The 19,398-nt window shown below is 38.9% G+C and overlaps 1 protein-coding gene across 1 annotated transcript; it reads left to right on the forward strand.

The window, feature by feature from the left end:
• The first annotated feature begins 1,195 nt into the window (after positions 1 to 1,195).
• On the forward strand, positions 1,196 to 19,397 carry smcr8b (Smith-Magenis syndrome chromosome region, candidate 8b). Its single transcript, XM_047365865.1, has 6 exons — positions 1,196 to 1,692; positions 3,972 to 4,384; positions 7,678 to 8,432; positions 10,435 to 10,869; positions 12,230 to 12,719; positions 18,106 to 19,397. Exons 1-6 carry the CDS (start codon positions 1,507 to 1,509, stop codon positions 18,545 to 18,547), a joined length of 2,721 nt encoding a protein of 906 aa, XP_047221821.1. The 5' UTR covers positions 1,196 to 1,506; the 3' UTR covers positions 18,548 to 19,397.
• The last annotated feature ends 1 nt before the right edge of the window (position 19,398 follows it).

Raw genomic sequence — 19,398 nt, forward strand, 5'->3', positions numbered from 1 at the left:
AAGCCATTCATCAAATGTTTAGAATTGCTTTTATGCTTCTTGTGTGCAGAGTATTTATCAGATTTTTCAATAAAAAAGTAACATTTTGCAGTTAGGATGTCACCTCTATGTCGTTTAGCAGCTGCAGACATCCATACGTCTGTATATTCAGGCTGACATGGCACTGTTGCATCACACGCAGCACAGTTTTTGGAGAAGTAGAAGAGTAAATATATAAAAAGTCTTCACATAAATCCCCAAAGTTTGCTTTAAATTGCCCAAACGTTGAAGTTTGACAATCATAATGTGGAAACTAAAACAGCGCCTTCCCATCTCTCTAATTGAGGTTTAAAACTACAGTTGGCAAATACAAGCTGGCTGTATTTATTTACTATTTTACAAAGGCTAGAGAAGAGATTGTTAAATTAAAAATATCACTATCAGTTCTGGTCTGGATTTAACAGCAAATTAGAATCAAAAGAAGTCAAATTGAATCCATCATGATGCTAAACGTAAGGCTAGGAAGAAAAAAACGAGTAATTGTCCATTTAGTCTATTCACTTGTGGTTAGTTGTCACGATTGGCTGCAGCTTTTAAACTCTCTTCGTCCAACCGTATGTTTGGAGGCGTTCAAACCCAAGAACACTAAATTAACTGTCAAGCATGGCTGTGGAGGCATCATGCTGAGGGATAACTTTAAGCCTCAAGAATGGTCTTCACAAAGCCCCAACCTCAACCTTGTTGACGTTTTTTGGACTGTCCTTAAACACCGGGCCCATTGCAGCAAACCAATCAATTTTCACAAACCATAAATTCTGCCAAGATCAAAGGTCCAGTCAGATCGTGACCCAGTTGGTGGCTACAGGGAAAGAATGTGTTTGAGGTACGACTTGCTAAGTGACAATTAACCAAACATTAGTGGGCGTATATCTCTTAGCCTGTATTTTAGCTTTGACCCTGTTTTATTAAATTCAATAAATTCTAAGTTGTGAACCAATTTCTTTGTTTTTAAACTTAATTTAAGCTTATTGTTGTATAAGCAGTACACCCATTAAAAAAAAGATATATGAAGGATTAAATTACGCTTTTATTATATTATATTATATTATATTATATTATATTATATTATATATCTGAAGAACCGACTGGGAAGCTACAACTCAGACGCCAACTTCAGCGTGGTTTTGACATCGTAAAGTTTTTTTCTCTGTTCCTGAAGTCGCCGCATGTTTACCAGACTGCCGCTGAAATGAAAAGCTAGACGCAGCTTCCTCTGAGCTTCTGGCATATCCTTGTCGCCTCATGGCCGAAAATAACTGTGCAGCTTGTTTGTAACTCTGCGGTTGTTGTTAGGTTGACCAGCAGGAACAGCTGACTCACTGACAGCCAGCCAGGCGGTACCACACCGGGACATAGCGCTATCTGACCCACACGTCCGGTTCACCTTGTCGACTAAACTTACTGCTGGTTCTCCTCGGTGAAATTCTACTTTCCCCCCCCCATGGGCTGAGCCGTCACCGGCTGAAGATGATCGGGTCACCGGACCTGCTGCCGTTCACCGGCTGCAGTGGGTTTGACGAGCAGGGAGAGGAACCGGAGGCTCAGAACCTGCCTGAAGAGTTCTGTGTCCCTCTTTTACCTCCTTCTAACCCCTGGACCACAGCAGCCCAGTTTCACCGGGACTTTATACTGGTGGCTGAATTCTCAGAGCAGGTGGGTGCTTTTTTCAGGGGGATTGGAGTCAATCATACAGTGTATACTTTTTAAACAAGGAAATAAAAGCAAATAAATAAGGAAATAAATGAATCAATAAATAAGGAAACACAAAAATGAATGACTGGCTGAATTAATGAATACATAAATAAATAAGTGATTAAATAAATGATTAAGTAAATCAATGAGTGAATAAGTAAATAAATAGGGACATACATTAAAAAATAATTAAGAAAGTGAATGAATAAATAGGTGATTGAATAAATAAATAAATTAGTAATTCATTTGAAATGTGGAGTATGTGGAATTATAAATAAATAAGAAAATTACTAAACAAGTAAGTGAATGAAGTAAAAATAAATAATACTAATTAATAAATTACTAAGTAAATAAATAAACAACCATAGAAATTAATACATTTATGAAAGAATAAACATAGAAATGTATAAATAGATAGGAAAAAAGCTAAACAGAACAAAAAGGTTCAAATGGGAAATAAATAAATAAAAATATAGAATTAGAATTGATCTACATATTTACAACGGTACAGAATACAAAGCAACAAATGATTCTAAATTACAGAAAATAATTACAAACTGTTTGACAAAATAAAATACACAGAAAGCATACTACACTGAGGTGCCAAGAAAGGGAACTATAGTACTGCATGAGGAAGTCAAGGGTGTCCGAGAAATATAAGAGGGTGGTGGAGCGTGTGGTGAGGTGTGTGGTAGAAGCGACAGAGGTTGTTTTATTACAGCTGCAATAGATGTGTTGACAGAGGAGGTGAGGTACTGGTCCCCATGGACGACGGATGCTTAGAATCAACGTTGTGATCAGTAGTGAGAGTTGGGAGCAGGTGGAAGAGAGGGCTGGTGAGATGAGGTTTGGTCTTGAGAGAAGAGGGTGGAAAACCAATAAAAGCAAGACGTACTACCAGTGTGCGGATGAGACAGGGGAAGCTGTTAGAAGAAGAGTTGATGGTGGGTTAGTTTAAGTACCTGGGGTTGACGCTACAAAGAGTGCACATGAGAGGTGATGACCTGAGATCAGGTGGTTCTACAAGGAACATAGGCACCACTGGGATGGTTTGGAGACAAGGGATAGTGGACATGTTGAGAAAGAGATGAAATAATTTAAACACCTAATATGATATTAGTATAAATAAAGCACTAATGGTGTTCAAGTATTAAAATTTTACAAATATGTAATAATGTGAAATTTTGTATTTTTCATGGTTGTTATGCAGTATAATCTTACAAATTAATAAAACAAAATAGATCCTAAAAGACATCATTCTTCATTTTTATCATCATCGTTGTTTGCATGCGGTTTATTAAATGTCTTGTGAAACCGTTTACTGTACAGTTATTTGTTGTGGGTTGGACTTCACTTTTTCAGGAAATGTTTCTCTTTTTTAAAAGAGAACTGCTCCTCAAACGACTCTTCATAAGACAAAAAACCCCTCCCACACACACACATCATTGGTTCTTCACACTAAACTTGAAAAGCTTAATGTCAGATATAGATTCACCATATGGCAACAATAAAAATCAGAAAAGAAAGAAAATCCTTCTGTTACTCAGAATATTGCCAACAGTAGTGTTTGGCTAAGTGTCAGTGCAGTGTAATGGACATTCTTTTATTAAGTGTTCCAAAGTGTGTGACCTTTGGGTTACCTCACTTCTGTGAACATCTGTGTTAGGGAGTAAGCTGTAAAAACCATTATCAGAAGTTTAATGGTTCAGACTCATCTTTTAGGACAATGTCAGGAAGGGCAGTTAGGTCTGTTCCTAGATAACCTTGTCACCTTTGAACTCAAGAAGGGTTTGGGTCATAAAACACAGACTCTTTACAGTTGAGATAACACTGTCATGTTCTGGTATAAATACTGTGTGTAAATGTTGATCGGGGCTCTGTTCAACTGACTTGCTTGATGACAGAGTCATTCAAACGCTGAATGCCTTTGAATAAAACTTATAAAGACAAAGTCCGGATTTTCTCTTGTTATGAGTCAACTTCTACCCACTTTGATAAGAAAATTCCACAACAGCAGGTTGAGGGAAAATGTAAAACATGACAAAAAGCTAATTCACCCTTTCATGCACACTGGAAGTGGCAGGTCATTAATTCGATCTTTCGTACGTTTAAAATTAAAATCCAAATACAGAGGGTGTTGGCTGTGGTGCAAATGGCAAGGCTGCATTTATCTGAATAAAATCCAGATATCTGTTACTTAAAATTATAAATTGTATACAACATCCTCTTCTTTTTTCCAGGTTGGTCCTAAGCCGGTTCTGACAATACCAAATGACCCAAAGGTCATTGGCTCTTTCGACCTCAACCACTTCTCCGTCCGTCTCATGTCCGTGGACTACCAGGCGTCTGGACCGGGCCACACACCCCCTGCTTCACCCGGGCTCCGACTGAACTTCATTGAGGACTCCAGGGTGATCCTGGGAGATTCAGCAGAGGACACCTTTGCATACGTTCACTACCTGACCTTATACGACCTGGAGGCTCGGGGTATGGTGCGACCTTTCTGCATGGCTTACGTCTGTTCGGACCAGATTAAGCTGATTGAGAACTTTTCCGAGCTGTCGGAGTATTTTTCTCAGGCCTCTGACAGCCTGAAGACCGGAAACAGACAAGCGTTCTCCACAGAGCTGCAAAGGAAGCTGCAGGATCTTGAGTAAGATCTTTTTGTTTGTTGGTGCTTCAGCTTCTAAAGTCTATTGGGGATTTCTGTGTTAAACCAGTAGGTTACCAGTTTATTCTGAGTAGATTTGCTCGGAGGCTGATTTTAAGGAGGCATAATTAAGGTATATAGACAACAAACAGGTATTATAAGCCATAAGTATTCATACCCCTTGAATCCTTTCACATTTTGTCACTCTTCAAACACAAATGATGTAATTTAAAGGGAATTTATGTGAAATAACAACAAAAGGTATTGAAGTGGAAGAAAAAAATGTGGTTTTAAATATTTTCTACAAATACAAGTGTGGTGGACATTTGGATTGTATGTAGAACCACCTTATTTGGCATTTACAGCTGCAAGTCTTTTAAGGTATATCTCTATCAGCCTTGCACAACTGAAGACTGAAAGGTTTGCCCATTCTTCTTTTCAAAATTGCTCAAGTTCAATCAGATTGATGGAGTGCGTGTGCAAACATCATTTTCCAAACTTGCCCCAGACTCTTAATAAAATTTGAATCTGGACATTGACTGGGCTATTCTAACACATTAATGTGCTTTGATCTGAACCCATTCATTTCTCAGCTTGGCTTTACTTTTAGGGTCATTGTCCTGCAGAAACGTGAACGTCAGCCCGGGCCTTAAGTCTTTTCCATCCCCTAATGGGTTTTCTTCCAGAGTTGCTCTGTATTCAGCTTCATCCATCTTCCCAATGACTCTGGCCAGCTTCTCTATACATTGCTGAAGAAAAGCACCCCTTACAGCAGGATTCTGCCACCAGTATGCTTCACTGGGCATATGGTGTGTTCAGGGTGACATGTGGTTAGTTTTCCGCTATACGTAACATTTTGTGTGTAGGTTAAAAGTTTAACTTTGGTCTCATCTGTGTCCTGTGCATAGCTTGAAGCAAATTTCAAACAGGGCATCTTATGGGTTTATTTCAACAATGGATTTCTTCTACCCACTCTTTCATAATGGCCATAATAGTGGATGATAGAACTAATAGTTATCCTGATGACAGATTAGCCATCCTAAACTGTGGATCTCTGCAGCTCCTCCAGAGTTACCATGGACATCTTTGCTGCATCAATAATTAATGCTGTTCTTGTCTGTCCTGTTAGATTAGATGTATGGCTATGTCTTGGTAGGTGTGCAGTTGTACCAAATTCTTTCCATTTACCGATAATGGATTGAACAGAACTCTGTGGGATGTTCAAAGCTTGGCAAATTGTTTTTCATCTAATCTTGCTTTAAACTTTTGATGCTGTTTCTGCACTAATGCTTACTAACAAACTTTTGAGGTCTTCACAGAACAGTTGTATTAATACTGAGACGAAATTACACAGACGAGGACTATATTTAATAATTAGTTAATAATGGGTTTTGAAACCCATTGGTTGCAATGGATTTTATTTAGGGGATTAAAAGGGGCGGAATATAAATGTCACATAAATGTCCTTTTAATCTGTCGCATAAAATCCCAATAAACACCTTAAAGTTTGTAGCTGTGACAAAAGGGATGTGAATACTTTTACGAGACATTGCATTCAACAGATACAGGAAATGTTTTCCTTCAGAGGTTTATAGTCAAACAAGGAATGTTCCTATAGCTGTAATCTTTTTGTTCGACAGGATCAGTACTAGCTGTGACCATGTTGATAAATATGCCAATCAGTTAAAATATTCTGCAGTATAGAATAGTTAGTAATGGTTCAAATACTCTTTGAAAAATTTGTTATTTTTACATTTTTTCATATTTGGATGACATCCCTTTGTTTATATTTTGGCACATCACAACCTGAGCCTTTCCACTTTTTTTTCTAATTGTCAGTTTTTGTTTACTTACAGAAAAATCACATATAAATGCACTCAAAAATCAAAATAGTTAAGTATTTCAAGAATTGTTGGCCTCTAGACCTTCTTAAATCAATCTCAGAACTAAGCCTTAAAAATATTGGTAGTGTCTAATAATGCACTATAGATTACTTATCTTACCCCAAAATCAGAAGGAAACATTTTTATGATTTGTGGAAGGTACAGGTGATATTTTGTACTGAAATGTCCAGAATTGTATAAAAAATGCTGGAAAAATCTAGACGTTTGAGTCTGGGAAAGTGTGGAATTTTGAGCTGGAATATTTGTATGAATCCTGGAAGATGATCAGTTCATCCTTCAGCTGTGCAAGGCCCAAATGATAATATGGATCATTACATAGGAGTAAATATAATTTTTGACAACCCAAATCCTGTTGAAGTCACAATTTAGGCTGATGAAGACGCAAGTGTATTTGTCGTACCGGTTCAATCGATTCAATTCATTTTATGTAATGAGCGGTAGTTCATGATAAAATTAAGGGTTGTGTTGACACATAATGGATGATTCAGAATGGTTAGTAGAAGCAGGAGAGATTACATGGGTGAATGAGAAGTAGACAGGTGGATCAGTGAAGCTGCAGGGAGTAGATGTGTTAAAGTTGTGTGATTTCAAACACCTGGGGTCAACCAACTAAAGCAAAAGGCAATGCACAAGAGAGGGGGCGGAAGCTTTGTGACAGAAGGATACCAGCAGGTTTGGAAGAGATAGATTCCAGTTTGGTAGTCTGCAATGTTTTTATTGTAGACAGTGGCATCAACAAAATGACATCAGGTTGAAAGAAGGGTTCGAAATGGTTCAATGCGCTCAGGTTGAGTAGTTTGGAGACAAAGCTAGAGAGGCAAGACAGAGATGGTTTTGGGCATGTGCAGAGGAAGGATAGAAAACACACTGGAGAAGAGAAAAGAGAGAACATTTTTGACATAGGGGGATTTGGACGAAGATTTAGAGGAAGATGATCCACTGTGGTTACACCTAAAGGGAGCAGCCAAAAGAATATTGTACATATAAAAAAAGCACTTTCCTGTCTAATTAGTTGTTTTTATCATTAAATATTCATATATTCATATGAACTATATCATATATATATAGTGTTATCCAGATCTAGATCCATATTTTCCATATTTCCATGTATCCATATTTTCAGACTTTATTTTCTGTTCCATCCTTATATGTAAGATAAAAATCTATGAGGTAGGGAATCTGAAGTGCAGGAAATATGCAGACAACCTGCTTATCTGGTTTCTCAGCACAAAAGCTGTGATAAACTCCTGCATAGCTGGAAATGTCTGCATCAGTGTTCCCTCTCATTAAAAGACAAATTAATCCAATCTCGGCATAAACCTAAATGTAACAAGTTTTCTTTCCTGATATTGCTGTTGGCTTGGACTGAAACATTCCCTCTGACTGCTCCAGGTACAGACGATGGACCCTGAAGCAGGAAACAGATCTCCAGAAGATGACAAACGGGTTCACAGAAGTAAAAGGGCAAGCTGATGAGCTGGAAGCTTTAGAGACTTCAATCCTAAACCACCGAGAGCTCCTTCGTCAGGTCACATCTTACCCAAATAGGAAGCTCAAACAGCCTGACTTCCTGCCCTACGACACAGCTGACTCCCTCACAGACCTGACTGTGTTTGTGCCTTCTGAGCCATCGTCTCCCTCCCTTCCCACCTCCACCTCCACCTCCTACAGGTCTGAGCAGCCTCTAAAGCCTCTAGAGGAGCTCTGCAACTACTACTTTCTGTCCCTGATGAAAAACCAACTCATGGACACGGAGCATCGTCTGCGTGGCGACAGGAGCGTCTTGTGGACTTCTCGTGTCACACAGTCACTGTCCAGGAGGCTAAAACTTACAAACTTCCTGTTTGAGCTGTGCTACCCTGTGGATGCTGAGGAGGACGAAGAGGAGGAAGAGGATTTAAAGAGGGTCTCGGGAAGCAAGAGGGGGGCTGTGGAAGGTCAATCAGAAAAGGATGGTGTGGAGTCATTCTCTTGTGTGGAAGAGATACCGATAAAGATGGAGGCAGGAGATGGTGGGAGGGCGACCCCTGATATCAGTGCAGCATCAGAGATGATGGGGAGCATGAGCAGCAGCGACAGCATTGAAGTGCTCGGGACTGAAAAGTCATATTACACTCAACAGGGAGTTGCTGTGTCTGACAGCAGAGGTATGTCCTGGTGTGGTGGTGTAAGGAAGTGTATACCATTATTAACGGCCCCAAACAAAAGAAAGTAGTTGAAAAGCTGTTTTTCTTAAAAGGTCTCTTTACCCTCCTTAACCAGTTAATTGTGAATCATCTCCTCATCTCTTTTAGACAAAGTTTTACAGATATCTTCAGTGTTTGATTTGGTAAATTAGGAACTACTGTAGTGGACTAAGTACTTCGCTGTCCCATCTCTGAGAAAATGTATCTTTGGATTGACAAAATCCAAGCAAAAGCAAACCAAAGCAGAGCAAACTCAAAAATTGTTGTGGAAAAGAATTCAAGTGGCAGAGCAGAGTATGATGAAATAACAGGTTTTATCGTGCCCCATGTAGATAACAGGCAAAAACCAATAAGCTTCCCTGAAACTGAGCTACAGGCTGACATAGTCACCTTTTATCTACAAAAAATCCCTCACAGTGGTGTGGTAACATCCTTTCCTTCATATTTCTTCTGAGTACAGTTTGTTAAACTAAGCTCAACATCTATTAATATCTATATTAAAGCAACTACTCCAGCTTTTCTATAAAATTGAATCAAACACACTTAGATGTAGGTTGCCACTTATAGAACATGTCAGGGTCAGTTTTTCTACTTGTTTTGCTATTCTGTTGTAAATAGTTTTTTATTCAAGATCAAATCTACCCTTCCAAGACAAGCTTCTACATGCACATACCCGTGGTGACATCACATAAGGCATACAGCAAGTGATGGAGTTCCTTTCAGCCTGTATTGTATTTTCTTATTGTTTTCCCCATATTACTTGCATGTTTTTAATCAAGCTGTTCTTGTAAAGGTCGTTCTTTGCGCTGATGTTTCCTGCATAACTACTTATTGAAACATTATGTCCACTAAACAAGACAGCCAGGCAGAGACCTAATATGAGTGCAAACCAGTTAGCCTTCCCCATGCATGAACCTACAGCCTATATTATCATAGTCATTCCAGTCATTAGTTGAGCAGTTATACAGAGAGAAGTTGTTCAGGTAAGCTAAAGTAGTATAAGTTCCGACTTCATGCTGTGCCACTCAATATTTAAGGTGTTGAAAGTAGTGAATCTGTATCTAGAGCATTCCTCATGGTTTCAGGACCATCAAAGTTAAACCCTTGCTCAAGCATGTGAGGTTCAATCTGTCGCCACTCAACATAACTTTAAATGCTTCAAAGTCTGTCTCAGAATGTTTCAAAAGCTTTTGCTATAGTCCTTCCCAACTCCAGCTTGAATCCTGTGCCTCTTGTGATGTCATTGATCCAAATTTACACAAGACAGAATTTGTGGGTTTTGTTCTTTAATGTGTTTTAAGAACAGTTTTTTGAAAACCTTGTGAGGAAATCCACAGCTGCTTTTTATTGTTAGTGTACATGTTTTAGTGAAAATAAGACACCAACTGATATTATCTCTAACACCTGTGTGAATGATTTGTGATTTGGAAATTAAGAATACAAAACAATCTGCGGTTCTAGTCTCTCAGATTGCATAATTTATCGTCATTTTTGTGCTGTCATCATGCATTTTACACAAACCAAAGAGTTAAGCAAGATTTCAATGAAAACATCAACATATTTCAGAGAAGCAGCAGATAGTCTGACCTCAAGCAGCGTCAGTCTTTGACTCTCAGCAGCCCAGCTGAAAGCAGAGAAACAATCCAGTCTATAGTTTTAAAGGGACATTTTGGCTTTTGGATGGATTAAAGAAACAACACAATGGGTTATGTTATTTTCTTCCCATTCAGATTCCAAAACTGGATGTGGAACAAAAAATTTAATTATCTGTGCATTCTTATCTCAGCTGAGTGGTAAATAAGTGTATCTAAAAACAATTTGAGCTATTAGTTTAAGCATTTATCAATTTATCAAATAATTAATCTGCCACAAATGAGATCTCAGTGTTTTATTACACTTTTAATGCAGCAATCAACCTAATCAAAACATTCAGAGCAGTTGTTTGTCTTGTTCTCCTGCACAGAAACACCAGTGGGGTTGACAGACATTTGTCTCCGGCGTGCAGCAGTGGACCCAAGCGTTCGCCGCGTGCCAGCCTACGCCAAACGTGCCAACAGCGAGGACAGCATCGAAGTACTCAGCACCACTGAGTCCATCTTCCCTGACGACCTAACTGCCATCACAGAGGAAGAAGCGGAGAATCATTCCCTGATTAATGGATTTGAGGACGAAGAAGAATTGCAGGTTGGGTGCAAGTCTGATGAAGTCCTGAAAGAGGAAAAGGTGATGAACTCTGCTGCCATAGAGAAGGAAAGTGAAGAACCTGGCAGAAGGAAAGATCCATTTGAGGAAATAATGGTCAGTGTTGGTTTTCCAGTCAAGGACGATTCACTGACAGAGAAGATAAACAAAGTCCATAAAGATGCTCCCTCAGACAAGATAAATAAACTGCTCCAAGGTAACACATTTTACAGCAGACATGAGAACATTCCTAAAAGTATACTCTCATCTTATTTCTGTGTGTAGGTTTATGTGGAAAATGACTATTTAACTCTTCTATTCCACGCTGCCAGACATTCCTGTAATTTTTTTTAATTGCCTTTTTGAATAGTTCTTTGGACTTTTTTAAGATCTTTTAAAATGGTTTCTTTGGAGTTTGACTGTTTTTTCCTCCGAATGTCTGCTCCTAACATAGCATTGTGTGTAAAAATGAACGTTCAGTTTTTCGGTGGAGGACAAAAGAAGAAATGTCAGACCTAAACAAACTGAATACAGCAGATGAACAGTATCTGAAAGTCATATCATTAGGAAGCAGATGGCAAATAACCAACAGAGGACTTAAAGGCTGCACTATCCTTTAGTTAAGCATCTACTGGAGCGGTTTTTATAAGAACCACTTCAGTAAACTCTACATTTTCAATGTACTATCTTAATGACGGACATTTTAAAACAACTGGACCCAAACCATTTAAGTTTGTTATACTCCGTCTTAAAAAACAACCAGAAACAAAATCTAGATTTTTACATGTCATGTAATAAAATAAAATAGACAGAAATACAAAGTGGCAGGAGTTCCTGTGCAGACCCAGAAGTTGTTTGAAGGACTATATTTTCCTTATGGTGTGAGAACACCTTTGGGTCCCCCAGAAAAAAGGTGGGACTTGGGAGAGGGATTATGTTTTTATTCTGTCCTTGACCCACTCTCGAAAAGGCAGAACACAATGGATGGATAGATGGACTTTTCTAATTGCAGATAATAAAAAAATGTCAGAACAGTTACCAAAATAAACATTTTAGATACTTTCTCACTTAATGGGTCTCTGTACTTTCACGACTATTCACATTTTACATTCTCACCAAAGGCAACAAAACTGTCAACACAAATGGAATTATATAATAAACAAAAGGTGTGAAATAACTCTAAACATTTTTATATTTTAGATTCAAAATAGCCACCCTTTGCTTTGATTACTGCTTTGTTCTCTTGGCATTATAATGGTTTTCCAAAGAGTCTTGAAAGAACTTCCCAGAGGTTCATTGAAAGGGCCAAAGATTAATATTTTCGTCACAACAAGGGGCGACCACTTTAAGTAATCTAAAATATAAAACATATTTAAAGTTCTTGTACAATTTTTTGTTTGCTCCATAACTGCATAGTATGTTCATTCACAGTTTTAATGCCTTCAGTGAGAATCTACATACAATGTAAATAGTCATAAACATTAAGAAAACTATGAGAAATGTTTATAAATTTTTTATACAAAAGATCACCAGTTTTCTTTGTTGTAGTTACATGTGACAAATCTGTGTCTGCACAGCTAAAGAAACTACGGAGTTGAGGCCAAAGACGGTGAGGCCGGTGCTTGATCTCCACGTTAAAATGGCTCCTCCCCTTGCCCCGGTGGAGGTTGGTCTGGGCTCTCCACCCTGTGCCCCTCTGAGGCTGCTCAGTATAGACGAAGTGTCCGACTGCACCAGCTTCACCAGCAACTCAGAGCCACCATCTCCCACTACGGTAAATCTCACCAAAACACGCACAGACAAGAGGAGGAGGAGAAGAAGGGCTGGACTCCGAGCCCTCAGGTTCATCAAGCAGCTCTCGTTCTCCCAGCATGCCATCTTCTGTCTGCTGAGTGGCCGCCCGCTGGTCGTCATTGGAGGAAATGAACGGTTGGTGAGGAAGCTGGTGGATGGTTTAAGGCTCTTCCTACCAGGTCCTGGTCCTGATGGGAGCGCTGTGATGTCATGTCTGACCACACCCCTTCAAGTGACTGACCTGCTCACCTGGAGGCTCATAGGAATACACAGGTGATGATTATGTGAATATCTCTGCCCACATCTCTGCATCAAGTTCAGATTATTAATTCCTTCTGCATTTTTAATACCCGTTACACTATTGCACATCACACTTTTATTTCAGTGCTGTTGGAAGACATGATGTCATAGGAGAATAACGCTACAGCATTACCTTACAAAGCATTTAACATTATGACAATCTGATCACCAGCCAGGTTAAAAAAATCCAGCATGAGCAATCTTACATGTGATGTATACTCCACATGTGCACTGCTTAAACAAAATCCAAGCAACTGTGACTTAAATGTCACCACAGTGATTCAATAATAACACGACCTAATCTCATACTGTTTTATCCAGATATTCCATCCATTTCTGCATAAGGGGTGGCTGAAACTGAAAGTAAACTGGTGGCATCAGTTACAGTCTGATTATTTCGGCTAATAATTTGTTGACCCCTTGGGGGAACTCAGAGAGCATTGAACTCCCAGATGGCCAGATGATCCTAAAATATTAAAACAAGCACATGAAGAAGTCAGGTACCTGGTCATGACACAGCAGAACACTGGGAATTTCACACCACAGATCTCAGTATACACGCACTGTGTAGAACATAAACGCATCAAAAGTTGGATACTCACTTCTAAGATTTGACTGCACTGGATGTTCCACAAATCTCCTTAATTTACTTACATTTATACCCATGTAACATGTTTTTCAAAACAGCACCATATAATCTAAGAAATGAAACAATGTGTTAGATTTATGATTATTGATTAATTAATCTTTATCAATAATTATAATTAAAAATCATAATTTGACAAAATTAATTTCTTAACCAAAATCCTCATTTATGAATCGACACCAGAGATGTCACTGTTTAATCAACCGTTTCTGCTGAAACGTGGGGAACTTCAAGCTTATCTTGACTGACGAATCACTCTTGCACAAAATAAACACAAAACGCCTTCTGTTTATCTATGTGAACATTTATTAAATCACAGCCTGATACAATCCACTCTTCCGATTTAATAATCTTCACCTACTCAAACATGCAAAGTTCTACACAAAAGGGTAAAATATCTAACTAAACAAAATAAAGCAAAACAGCAGTATGGGATCAAACCAGCAGTTATGGCAAAAATGTTAATATGACAAAGGGATGTGGTGGTGAGTGGAGGGTGGGGCACAGCTCCACTGTAACTCAGTTAAACTCAGTCATAAAACTTCCCCCAACGCTGGGCGAGGTGAGCAGACAAAGAGTTATAAAACTTTTGGCGGCAAGCTAGTAAGCAGTAAGGTTGAAGACAAAGAAAACGGTGAATTTCACCATGAGGTTATTATAACAGTCCAGTTTCACAGCGCACCAGCGCACATGTGTTTGCACGGTAAAGACACACGTGCGAGACACGGCGGTCTCCGAAAGTACCAGCGAGTTTCAAAACAATGGCATGCATATACAATTCAGAACACATTAGACTCTAAATGGCGACTCTGATCGCACTGAAAATCTCCTCTACCCTGCCCGGCTATTCCTAATAAAGAAATGAAAAAAAATAATAAAAGGATGTGTTTTACTTTGTTGAAGCCTTCCTTCTGAGCGGAGTTGAGAGAGAGAGTGGGTGGAAGTTGGAAGTTCTGGGCAGGGTAGAGGAGGTTTTAGTGCAATTAGATTCGCCATTTAATGTAAGGTGTTCTGAATTATATGTGCATGTAACCTTTTTATTGAAACTTTGATGTCCTGTGTTGGATGTCTGGAAGCCGCTGCGCTACCCAGCTTTGTGTGTGCTTTGCAGGGTTGTTGAACACCTGACAGCAAGCGCCGGTGCGCTGTGAGACTGGACTGTTATAATAACCTCATGGTGAAATTCCCCATTTTCTTTGTCTTCAACCTTACTGCTTACTAGCTTGCTGCCAAAAGTTTTATAACCCTTTGTGTGCTCACCTCGCCCAGCGTTGGGGGAAGTTTTATGACTGAGTTACAGTTTGAGCTCCACTCCCAACCTCCACTCACCACCACATCCCTTTGTCATATTATCATTTTTGCCATAACTGCTGGTTTGATCCCATACACACCCACTGCTGTTTTGCTTTATTTTGTTTAGTTAGATATTTTACCCCCTTATTGTGTAGAACTTTGCATGTTTGAGTAGGTGAAGATTATTAAATCGGAAGAACGGATTGTATCAGGCTGTGATTTAATAAATGTTCACATAGATAAACAGAAGGCGTTTTGTGTTTATTTTGTGCAAGAGTGATTCATCAGTCAAGATAAGGTTGAAGTTCCCCACGTTTCGGCAGAAACGGTCGATTAAACAGTGACATCTCTGGTAATAGTTATTAATTATTACGGAGTATTTAACGGTTGTAATTATCAGAGGCGTTGAGCCACAATTACAACACCAGAAACATCTCTGGTCTCAATTCTTAAATGAGGATTTTGGTTAAGAAATTAATTTTGTCAAATTATGATTTTTAATTATAATTATTGATAAAGATTAATTAATCAATAATCATAATTCTAACAAATGTGACGGCAAATATGAGCCAATTCTGCTTCATCTGATAGAAAAACTGTAGTGAAAAAAACACCTCATAGACATAAGAAGCTGGTGCACTGACACGTTAACAGGTCTGTCACATCATGCTGGAGATCAGATTTTGTGTGGGAGAGAACATCTATCTGAAGACTTTAAAGGGCTGTCTATAATCAGTAGTGTCCAGCAAGCATCTCAAAAACCTAGTTCACTATAAACTTTAGCGTTTGTGATTCAGAAAACTAAAATAATTTAAAGTCAAACTTTTTTTTAGCCTTTTTACAAGTTTTACCCACAGAGCAGTATGATATAACAGCGTACTATCATTAATACTGGGAATTTCTCCCCTCCGAGACAAATAAAGGATTCTTCTTCTACAAATACTAGATTGAATAAATAAGCATATTGGCTTAAAAACTAGATTGAAGACAGGAATATGCAAACATCTCCCCACAGTGATGGCATTAAGTAAAGGAACAAGCCTAACATTATTTACTTTAGAGCAACCATCAAGCTAGTAAGAGTACAGTATCTCACAAAGGACACGCCTCCTGCATTCAGAAAAGGATATTTTTCTATAAAAAAAAGCTAAAATTGTTTGGTTTGCCGTTAGGATTTCTACTGTCACCGCTTCCTGAAAATCTGCCTCGTTTTAATGCATATTCCATTATAAAGTTTATACTGTACTTTCAATACAGAAAATTAGTCACAAACAGAATTTCACCATAACTGAATATGATGAAAAAATAGCAATCAGATTTGCTGACATCTAGAGGTGAACTTTCAAGCTGCAATTAACTGAAACTACTGCAGTGCATACAAGTCCTTCTCAAAATATTAGCATATTGTGATAAAGTTCATTATTTTCCATAATGTAATGATGAAAATGTAACATTCATATATTTTAGATTCATTGCACACTAACTGAAATATTTCAGGTCTTTTATTGTCTTAATACGGATGATTTTGGCATACAGCTCATGAAAACCCAAAATTCCTATCTCATAAAATTAGCATATCATTAAAAGGGTCTCTAAATGAGCTATGAACCTAATCATCTGAATCAACGAGTTAACTCTAAACACCTGCAAAAGATTCCTGAGGCCTTTAAAACTCCCAGCCTGGTTCATCACTCAAAACCCCAATCATGGGTAAGACTGCCGACCTGACTGCTGTCCAGAAGGCCGCTATTGACACCCTCAAGCAAGAGGGTAAGACACAGAAAGAAATTTCTGAACGAATAGGCTGTTCCCAGAGTGCTGTATCAAGGCACCTCAGTGGGAAGTCTGTGGGAAGGAAAAAGTGTGGCAGAAAACGCTGCACAACGAGAAGAGGTGACCGGACCCTGAGGAAGATTGTGGAGAAGGGCCGATTCCAGACCTTGGGTGACCTGCGGAAGCAGTGGACTGAGTCTGGAGTAGAAACATCCAGAGTCACCGTGCACAGGCGTGTGCAGGAAATGGGCTACAAGTGCCGCATTCCCCAGGTCAAGCCACTTTTGAACCAGAAACAGCGGCAGAAGCGCCTGACCTGGGCTACAGAGAAGCAGCACTGGACTGTTGCTCAGTGGTCCAAAGTACTTTTTTCGGATGAAAGCAAATTCTGCATGTCATTCGGAAATCAAGGTGCCAGAGTCTGGAGGAAGACTGGGGAGAAGGAAATGCCAAAATGCCAGAAGTCCAGTGTCAAGTACCCACAGTCAGTGATGGTCTGGGGTGCCGTGTCAGCTGCTGGTGTTGGTCCACTGTGTTTTATCAAGGGCAGGGTCAATGCAGCTAGCTATCAGGAGATTTTGGAGCACTTCATGCTTCCATCTGCTGAAAAGTTTTATGGAGATGAAGATTTCATTTTTCAGCACGACCTGGCACCTGCTCACAGTGCCAAAACCACTGGTAAATGGTTTACTGACCATGGTATCACTGTGCTCAATTGGCCTGCCAACTCTCCTGACCTGAACCCCATAGAGAATCTGTGGGATATTGTGAAGAGAACGTTGAGAGACTCAAGACCCAACACTCTGGATGAGCTAAAGGCCGCTATCGAAGCCTCCTGGGCCTCCATAAGACCTCAGCAGTGCCACAGACTGATTGCCTCCATGCCACGCCGCATTGAAGCAGTCATTTCTGCAAAAGGATTCCCGACCAAGTATTGAGTGCATAACTGTACATGATTATTTGAAGGTTGACGTTTTTTGTATTAAAAACACTTTTCTTTTATTGGTCGGATGAAATATGCTAATTTTGTGAGATAGGAATTTTGGGTTTTCATGAGCTGTATGCCAAAATCATCCGTATTAAGACAATAAAAGACCTGAAATATTTCAGTTAGTGTGCAATGAATCTAAAATATATGAATGTTAAATTTTCATCATGACATTATGGAAAATAATGAACTTTATCACAATATGCTAATATTTTGAGAAGGACCTGTACAATTAGAGATGAATTATTAAAGAAACGTGTGAATATAAACAGTCAGCTTTACAAAAATGACACAAATCTGCATGAAAGTGTTAGTTTAATTAAAACATTTACCAACAAAAAGATATTTAGAAATAAAGTTGCACTATACAATATATTTATAGGATTGTGTAATCCTTCTGGTCACAGATTTATTTATTCAGTTATTCACCACCACTTTTTTACACAAATGTTTCTGCAACAGGAGCTTGTACACTGCATAAACCTTTAGTATAAAACACAATAGACTCTAACTAACTACTGTTGCTTATCAGCATTTTCTTCACAGGTAACATTTTAACAGTAAATTCGGAGGCAACTTTCCATCTGCAGAAATCTTTACTTTTGCAAAGCAAATAAAACAAAGTTAATAATAGGATCCTACTTGTTTTCCTTCTTCAGACTATCTTCCAGTGCATCGTCTGCCATTATTGAGTCTCTAACTCAATACAGTCGCTACATCGCTCTGCTGGACCTCGATCAGAGGACACTGCGCTGTCCTTCATATTCTGGATCCCTCGTCAACGTCCTGGCTGATCCTCACACCGGCATCAGCCGAGGCACCACCTACTTGCTGCACCTGGAGAGCTGTCTGACTGCACTGGCCAACCAGGTGCTGCTGCACACCTTTGTAGCCACTTCCCCACGTCCAAAACCCACTGTGGGACATATTGGTACGGAAAAGGCTTCCCAGTGTGCTCCAGGACACGGCAGCAGTGAAAATGATTTTAGAGTGATGCACTTTCTGTCTGACCTCATCACGCAGCGCCACGTCGGACTACCGCCGGTTTTCAGGTTTTCTTACAGCTCAGTGCGGCTTCACAGAAACACATATCCAACATAAACACACTGAGGAACAGACCAAATGTGCAGGAGAGGTTTTATTTTGGTACCTACACTGACTGCAGTGCCTTAGTTTGAATGATTCAGGTCTTATCACCAGCTGCTGTAAACGTGCAAACAGAATTGTTAAAGTTAATATATGGTAAATATACACGTGTGAATATTTAGAATTATAGATTTGTTTTCCTGCCATTTCCCAGTTTTTTGGGAAAAAAAAACCGCATAAAGTCTTAAACTGGGATAAATTTAAAATGTACCTTACGTTCATAAGTAATCATAAATGAGCCACAAAATTTGTAACTGAAATAAGCAAAAATGATCTGTTCTGAGGGTGTTTTTATGGTACTGTGACTTCTGAATGTTTTTGACTACAAGAGTGCTGTCATTATATTTAGTTGTACTTAAACTAATAAAACTTTGCACACATAACTTTAAATCTCATTTAAAACCAGAAGAAAGTTTTTCAAGATTTATTCCCTCAAGTCTGAATTATATATCAGCGCCTAGAATGTATGGTTTATTGTTATTGTTGTATTTTGTTAGAAAATACTCATGGCTTTCTTTTCAGCACCAAGCGTCAGCAACATGTGATCACAGAAAGATCTATTTTCTAACAGTAATGACTGAAGGTCATATATATAAGGTTATATAATTGGCAAAAACTGACTGTAAAAGCTTTAACCTATAGATATATAAACACCCCGTTCAGAACATTTCTTTAGTTTTAAAAATCAAACAGCAGCTTTGGAATCAGAGAAAAATAGCTATAAACTTACATGATTTAATTTATATCTCAAACAGATGTAATACATTTTATTGTGTTGAAAATAAAGTCACATTGAAAAGTAAAAG

Source organism: Girardinichthys multiradiatus, chromosome 5 (assembly GCF_021462225.1).
Source record: "Girardinichthys multiradiatus isolate DD_20200921_A chromosome 5, DD_fGirMul_XY1, whole genome shotgun sequence".
Lineage (NCBI taxonomy): Eukaryota > Metazoa > Chordata > Actinopteri > Cyprinodontiformes > Goodeidae > Girardinichthys > Girardinichthys multiradiatus.

What these genes read in the sequence shown, in the direction of transcription:
- smcr8b (XM_047365865.1), top strand. Translation starts at nt 1,507, where the DNA reads ATGATCGGGTCACCGGACCTGCTGCCGTTCACCGGCTGCAGTGGGTTT. An exon ending in TGGCTGAATTCTCAGAGCAG is followed by an intron (nt 1,693 to 3,971) that starts GTGGGTGCTTTT and finishes TCTTTTTTCCAG; the next exon opens with GTTGGTCCTAAGCCGGTTCT. An exon ending in GATAAATAAACTGCTCCAAG is followed by an intron (nt 10,870 to 12,229) that starts GTAACACATTTT and finishes GTGTCTGCACAG; the next exon opens with CTAAAGAAACTACGGAGTTG.